The 7,845-nt window shown below is 34.3% G+C and overlaps 1 protein-coding gene across 1 annotated transcript; it reads left to right on the plus strand.

Annotated features, from left to right (window-relative positions):
* Positions 1-4,662: 4,662 nt before the first annotated feature.
* On the plus strand, positions 4,663-5,700 carry LOC106333497 (cytosolic sulfotransferase 11-like). The gene has a single exon (XM_013771939.1). The coding sequence runs from the start codon at positions 4,693-4,695 to the stop codon at positions 5,698-5,700; it is 1,008 nt and encodes a 335-aa protein (XP_013627393.1). The 5' UTR covers positions 4,663-4,692.
* The last annotated feature ends 2,145 nt before the right edge of the window (positions 5,701-7,845 follow it).

Raw genomic sequence — 7,845 nt, forward strand, 5'->3', positions numbered from 1 at the left:
TTCTTAAACTATGCGATAGAACATTTAATATCATCTTACCGTATAGCACATATACGAAATTGTATATCAAGAAAAAATATTCAATAGAAACAATAAACTTGGTGACAAAGTTTCACGAACGGTATGGCAAGTATTAATAAATTGTGTATCTACATTGTTATAAAACGGAGAAACAGTTAAAGTAAACTTACCATATGAGACTGATTCTTCTTTTGTGTATCACGCTAATTTACATATCGCATCTAAGATTTTTATTGTCTTGTAATCGTTATTATACCGACCAAATTGTGTATCTACATTATTGTGTATCCGTCAGTTCAATTGAAATTATGTAGACTATTAACCGACCACAAATAGACAAAACCCGAAATCTATTATATTAAAATAGCAGTGTGACCCATTGATAAAAGTATGGTCCAACTATTATTTTTTTTATCTTTATCATTATTTAGAATATTATTTATTATGCTTTATGCCATTAGACCTATATTTAAATTATCAATTGAAAAAACCTAAAAAGATGTAAAACAAAAAATATATCCGTCATTTATTAAGGGCGGATCAGAATCTAGTCTATTCTATTAAAACACAAGTGTGACCCATTGATAAAAGTATGGTCCAACTATTATTTCTTTTATCTTTATCATTATTTAGAATATTATTTATTATGTTTTATGCCATTAAACCTATCTTTAAATTACCAATTGAAAAGACCTAAAAAGATGTAAAACAAAAAAATATACCCGCCCAATCTAGTAACTTGTTAATTGTGTAGTTTATAGCCCAATCTAGTAACTTGTTAATTGTGTAGTTTATAGTTAACTGTCGAGTATAGATTTGAAATGGAAACTTGATAGTATAATAAACACTTGATAGTTCAATAGACTATATTAATCAAAAGATATAGGGATACTCTCATCAAAAAATGTTGTGGACCTACTAACAATGGACCTTTGAAAACATACCTTGATTATTTATGTGTAACAATTGATTATCATCTCCACTTGAAGAACGTTAAAAGTGAAAGATCGAGGTTCATAGTTCTGTTTTTACGCTTTAGGTTTATAAGAAATTTCTTATCTATGAAAAATCTTTTACCAGTGAAAATTTTGTTAATACTCGGTTTGAAAAAGGAACACAACAATAGTACCAAAAACATGATTTTCTATTGTTCTATTCGGTGTAGGTAATTTCTGCTTGAATTATATTTAGTACTTAACATGCGCTCACAATACAATAATTCTAATGGTGAAGAAACTTGTGAATAACAGTCAGAAGGGCCATACGACCAGATCGGTTCTTGCAAGTTATGTTGATTTTTGTATATCATTACGTTTAAATGGTTGAGTTTGGCCAAACCATATATTAAGAAATAGACTTACTTTAATAATAAGGGATAATCCGGTTTATAACAATCTGTTAAAATATAAACGTTAGACAAAGCCTTATTATAAAGGTCGACTATTATAATCGTGGGCTGTTTTATTTAATGTAATGTTAATAAATTTATCTACGGAAAAAAAAATTAGACTAAGGTATGTCCAAAGTCATCCTAAGAGTGCCACGTAAGCATTAAAAAGAAATTTGGAAATAACGTATCAGCACGTTCATTTTGTAATTAATGTAAAATTGAGATTACAACTTTTTAAAAGATTCTCAAATAATATATAAGAGATTCATTTTTGTATTTTAATTTTAATAATATAGATGTTGTGATAAGAGATGGTGTAGATTCTAATGTGTTCTTTAGGAAAGAAGAAATTGGTGATCGGAATAATCACCTGATTACTTAAATGGCGAAAACGATTGACGAGATTGTTGAATGTAGACTACGAGGTTTTCTAGTTTGATATTTCAATAAGGTTGTGTACCGCTCTCTTTATTTACTTAACCACACACTAAATTTCAGCAAATAAAGATATCTGTTTCATAATAAGTGTCATTTTAACTTTGTTTTCTTGTTACACAAAAAATGTCACTTTACGATTCTAATACAAATTATACTTATTTTTAGCTGAAAATTAATTGCAAATTGCATTGGTTTTATAAATAATTTTATTTATCTCAAATACTATTAGTCAGAAAGATGTAATTAATAACAACTTACATATATTTCAACTACTTTTTTAGTCTATGTAAAAATGTCAAAGTGACACTTATTCAGAAATTGAGGAAATATTATGTTATATTCTTAGTTTCATGTCTGGTTAAATCTAAGGGTAGGCAAAAAATCCAAACCGAACCGATCCAAACCAAACCAACCGAAGTTAAACCGATCCAAACCAAACCGTGCTCTTTACATAACTCAATTGGTTCATGTTTTACTCAGCCCGAATGGTTTGCTTTGGTTTGGGTTCAAACCGAACCAAACCAATAATCCAATATATTTTTATCTATAAATTTTATGTAAACATATTGTAAATTTTAGTTAAAGTTTTGTTTTCCATTTTTTCTTAACTTCCATATATTTTAAAAAAAATCCAAATATGATTCAAATAATCCTAATACCTAAAGATTGTACTGAAAACAAAACCTAAAAACTATAAGCATCTAAATCGTAGCCATCTCGTTTCGTTCATATTCTCCAATTTTTATTCTCTTAATTATGTAACAGTTATTATAGGATCAATAAAAACAAAAATGTTGATGCAAATAGTCTTTTAGTTAATAGGTTTTTGAATGCTTACAAGTCTTTGTTACGCTAATTAGATTACAAATAGCATGCACTTTGCTTATTATGTATTTCTTCTTTGACGTGGTTAAGAGTTTTGTCATCGAACTTGTTTTTTGTTTCATAGATTTTAAAAAAAACCAAACTAAATCTAAACCAAACCGAACTAAACGGAACCAAACCAAAGCTACTTTGGTTTTAGTTGGGTTGAGTTTTATAAAACTCAAATTAACCAAACCAAACCAAACCGAACCCGATATGCCGACCCCTAGTTAAATCTAAAGGTTATTATTACAAACAAGCAAAGTTAACACTTGGCGTGTCTCCAAGGGCATTTTCTATTGCCAAATTTTCTGCTATCTAAAATAAATAATATTAATATCTTATAATTTAATTTTAATTCCTTAAAATGAAAAATACTTCTATAAATTTTTCATGAATGCGTTTGACTTTCATTTATATTTATATTTTTTTCTTTTGTCAACTTCGTTATATTGATTTAGGCCTTGGCCTGAAAGTTACAAGTGGTTTTTAAACAAGCCCATTACAACAGATTTTCTCAACTTATGGCGAAGCCCAACTGAATAAAAGATAAGGATAACATGCATAAAGACCACGTCTTCTTTTAGGGCTGCTACGTGTCGAGATCTGGAAACAAAATGAGGCTCCTCTGGAATCTTCATCGAACAGAAGCGCCACCGTACTGTGACGCCGGAGAAACGAACTACTATCCAAGCCATCAGCTTTGTTATCATGAACCACTTGCATTTGACCCGCGTGCATGTTTCACCGGTTCTTCTGCTTCAAACTCCAAGTAACCATCGATCTTTAAGTTCGGGGATATTCCTACCGATCGAAACACATATCATTTGTCAGGACGTTTTCACAGAAAACCCCGACTTTACTTAATCTGGCTCATATCTATGGAAACATCCAACATCTTCGATTCTCAACCAAGTCAGAGAAACTTCCTACTCTATAACTAAAGGAAGAAATAATTACTCTCTGCTTGGAGGAAATCTAGCACTCGGTAGCTACAAAAGATCAAATAGAAGTTCCGGGATTTAGAGATTAAAGCTTGCACGGGGACGGGGATGAAGATCTACACAACAAAAATCGCCAACGCGAATAAGATAATCCGCTAACGGAAAAGGAAAATCTCCTTGCGATGATACTATCGATCTATAGATCGAGAAAAGTAGTTATAATATAATACAAGATAACAAAAAAACAAAAGAAGGGGGTGGCGACCGGTGGCAAATTGCTCACCGGCCACCGAAAGCAGTTTCAATTTCTTTTGTGTTTCTAGAGAGCAGTCGCCTTCTATATACTTTTAACTGTTAAAATATTGATTTAAATTTTACCACATGATGCTTTAAAACATTTATTTAGCTGTCCAAAGCAACAAAACATACATATCTCTATTTTCATAATAAAATAATAACTAAAAAGAAAATTTGGTTTTAGAATGATTTAAATTTCGTTACACCAATAAAAAATAATATTCGTTAGGTTTCATAGTGCATTTTAAGTTTTTTTGGGGTCAACTGTATTTTTAAAATTAAGAACGTAGATTTAGATATAAGTAAAAACAATTCAAAAGGAGAAAATATCATATTTTAAAAGATTTATAAATATAAAATATAAAATATAAAATGTTGTAAATTATTTATGCACACAGTCATTATACAAAACATTAAATAACATTAAATTATTTTATTTATTTTTTTGCTTTCTTCAAGTTTGATTCATCAACCGACCAAAAATATAAAGTTGCAAATGGATTCTTGAAACTTAAGATTCATTTGTGGCCTAGGAGGCAGCCATAGCTGAAACGCAGACAAGCCCTAAACACGTGTTACCATATCTCTTTTTCTTTTTATGAAGTCCAGTCTAGTATAAACATATCTAAACATGTGAGTTTGTGAGACCGGATTTTCCAAAGCATCAAATCAAAAACTCTTTTCTCTTCCTCCTTTTCTATTATCATCTCTTTGTGTACCTAGAGAAAAAGCATCACAATGGAGGCTTCTCAAGAACTTCACCTTCCAAACTACATGAAAGACGATAACATTAGCCAAGAAACCAATAACTTGATATCTTCTCTTCCTGCAGACAAAGATTTCATGGGTTACAGTCTCTACAACTACAAAGGTTGTTGGTACTATCCCAACACACTCCAAGCCGTTCTTGACGTCCAAGACAATTTCCGGCCACAAAAGAACGACATAATCCTCGCTTCTTTACCCAAAGGTGGAACCACTTGGCTTAAATCTCTAGTTTTTGCAGTTGTACATAGAGAAAAGTACCGTGAAAATCCCCAAATAATACATCCTTTGCTCTCACAAAACCCTCATGACCTTGTCCCATTCCTTGAGATTGAGCTATACGCTAGCAGCCAAACTCCAGATCTCGCAAAGTTTCCTTCTCCTATGATCTTTTCTACACACATGCACCTAAATGCATTGCATGAAGCCACCACAAAGTCTTCTTCCTCACCATGCAAAATCGTCTACGTGTGTAGAGGTCTCAAAGATACGTTTGTCTCCGGTTGGCATTACAAAAACATGTTGCATCGCACCAAGATGGATCAAGCGAGCTTTGAGCTCATGTTTGATGCTTACTGTAGAGGAGTTACCTTATACGGACCCTATTGGGAACATATGTTGAGCTATTGGAAAGGGAGCTTAGAAGACAAGGAGAATGTTCTTTTTATGAGGTATGAAGAGATCATTGAGGAGCCACTTATTCAGGTCAAGAGACTCGCTGAGTTCTTGAACTGTCCATTCACCGAGGAGGAAGAAGAGAGTGGATCAGTGGAGGAGATCTTGAACTTGTGTAGTTTGCGTAACTTGAGCAACTTGGAGATTAATAAGAAAGGGACGACGAGAATTGGTATAGATTCTAATGTATTCTTCAGGAAAGGTGAAGTTGGTGACTGGAAGAATCATCTGACTCCTCAAATGGCGAAAAGGATTGACGAGGTTGTTGAGGTTAAACTACGAGGTTCGGGTTTGATATTTCCGTAAGGTTGTGCTATGTTGTTGTTTTCTCTTGAGCACATTAAATTTCAGCAAATAAAGTTATGTTATGTACTTCTTCTATTTTCCATGCATGGTTAAATCTCAAGGTTATTATTATTACAAACTAGCAAAGTCAGGTTTCAGAACTACCTTCAAGATTCTAAGTCATCACCTGCTTTCCTCAATTGCGCTTTACCTTCTTCGGATACCTACACTCAAAACAACAGAGCATGATTGGTTCCAATTCATATATCTTTGATCCATGTAAGAATAGAGAAGCTTGTATTCAAACCTCTTAATGTGATCTACTCTCAGAAACCTTTCCCCTGGTGGATTGTTCACTTCTTGTAGCTCAAGTCATCAAAAGGGAGACAAGACTAGGATTAGTTTTTAGTTGCTACATAGTAAACGCAAGATTGAAGCTTGAAAGATATGTATAAATAACCTATCAGTGAGAAATGGCAAGGTGAGATAAGTGAGATGTTCGTTCTCGAAGTTCTTCTCGTATTCCTCTAGGCCTAGATTCACTAGCATAGCTCTTGCCTCTGTGTAAAACGGCTACTGGGATTGCTCCTTCTGATTGTTTCCCTCACCTGTAGGGAAAACAAAACATATTAAGTAAGAAGATGTGCTTTTGTATTAATTCATGAATCCAGTTTGTGGCTACATAAACAATCAATCACCTTAAACAATATTCCTGCAAAAACAGCCAAACCAGCAGCGTAGGATGTAAGCTCAGGAAAATGAGTCTGTCGGATCGTGAAACAGAGGAGGTGTTACATGAGTTGATGGATGTGTAACTCGCGGTTACAAGTAACTTATGAGACAATGATGTGTCAGTGTCTCATTGGTTTCACGATATTACTTTGGCGTGAAGCAAAGGAGATCTGGAAGATTTGGGCTTATCACAATATTAGGAAAGATAGAATATTATATTAAGGGTATTTAACCTGATTACTTTGGGTAGATAGGTTAGCTGTTTAAGATTGAAAAAGCTAGAGCAAGAGGTTTGTTCTTGAGAGCTGAAGAAATACGAGTGACCTTGTGTGCAGCTCGTGTTTCTGTTTTGTGAGATTAGAAATTGGTCCGTCTCTAGTCGTGTGTGACTGAGAGTAATTCGGATTAAATAGATCTAGGAAGATTGTTTAACAGATTTCTAATATACAAGAAAGCGTTCTTGGTATCCTGCGTTTTTGTTCCTGTAACTGGTAGTCTCTGAACTTTCAGTTGGTATCAGAGCAGGAAACCTCTGTGGTATCATATACTACTTACAGGTTGAGATCCTGCGGATTTCATGGACACCATGAAGGAACTATTCGGGATTCATAAACCTATCATGCTAGACAGTTGCAACTTCGGTCATTGGAAGGCAAGGATGCGACAGTTGATCAGAGGAATTGATGAGGATGCATGGACCGCAGTAGAGGAAGGTTGGTATGTCCCTACAATGATGACCGATGACAAAACCTTGGCCCCAAAGCCAAAGGATAGGTGGACTGATCAAGAGAAGGCAGCATCAAAGTTCAACTCTAAAGCCCTCATTGCAATCTTCTCTTCGGTGGATCTGGACCAGTTCAAAATCATCCAAGGCTATGAATCTGCTAAAGAGGCATGGGATATTTTGACTATTCATTTTGAAGGGAATACTAGCGTGCAGAGAACAAGGATCGATCACTTAGCCTCAAAGTTTGAAAACTTTCGCATGACGGATGATGAACCGATTGACGGATTCATTTCAAAGATCAGTGAACTTGCTAGCGAAGCTTCAGTTCTTGGAAAGAATTATGATGAGAAGGATTTGGTGAAAAAACTGTTAAGATGCCTACCTCCACGATTCGAAGCTTACAAGGCTGTACTGGATATAGCCGTTAATACTGATGAGATGAAGTTTGATCAGCTGTCTGGTATCTTAAAAGTTCATGATCTGGAGAAAACTAATCGAACTGCAAACTCTCAAAAGAGCATCGCTTTTGTAGCTGACTCTAAAGAGCAGGATCGAGTCACAAAGATTGAAGAGAACTTGGGACTAATGGCTCGAAACTTCAACAAGTTCATCAAGCGAATGGAGAAAGGAGGGAATCGATCCAACTCACGGTTTCAGAGGAATTACTCAGATCGAAACAGCTCTCAGTACACTAGGCAAGACTCGAA

The sequence above is a fragment of the Brassica oleracea genome, chromosome C1, assembly GCF_000695525.1.
Source record: "Brassica oleracea var. oleracea cultivar TO1000 chromosome C1, BOL, whole genome shotgun sequence".
NCBI lineage: Eukaryota > Viridiplantae > Streptophyta > Magnoliopsida > Brassicales > Brassicaceae > Brassica > Brassica oleracea.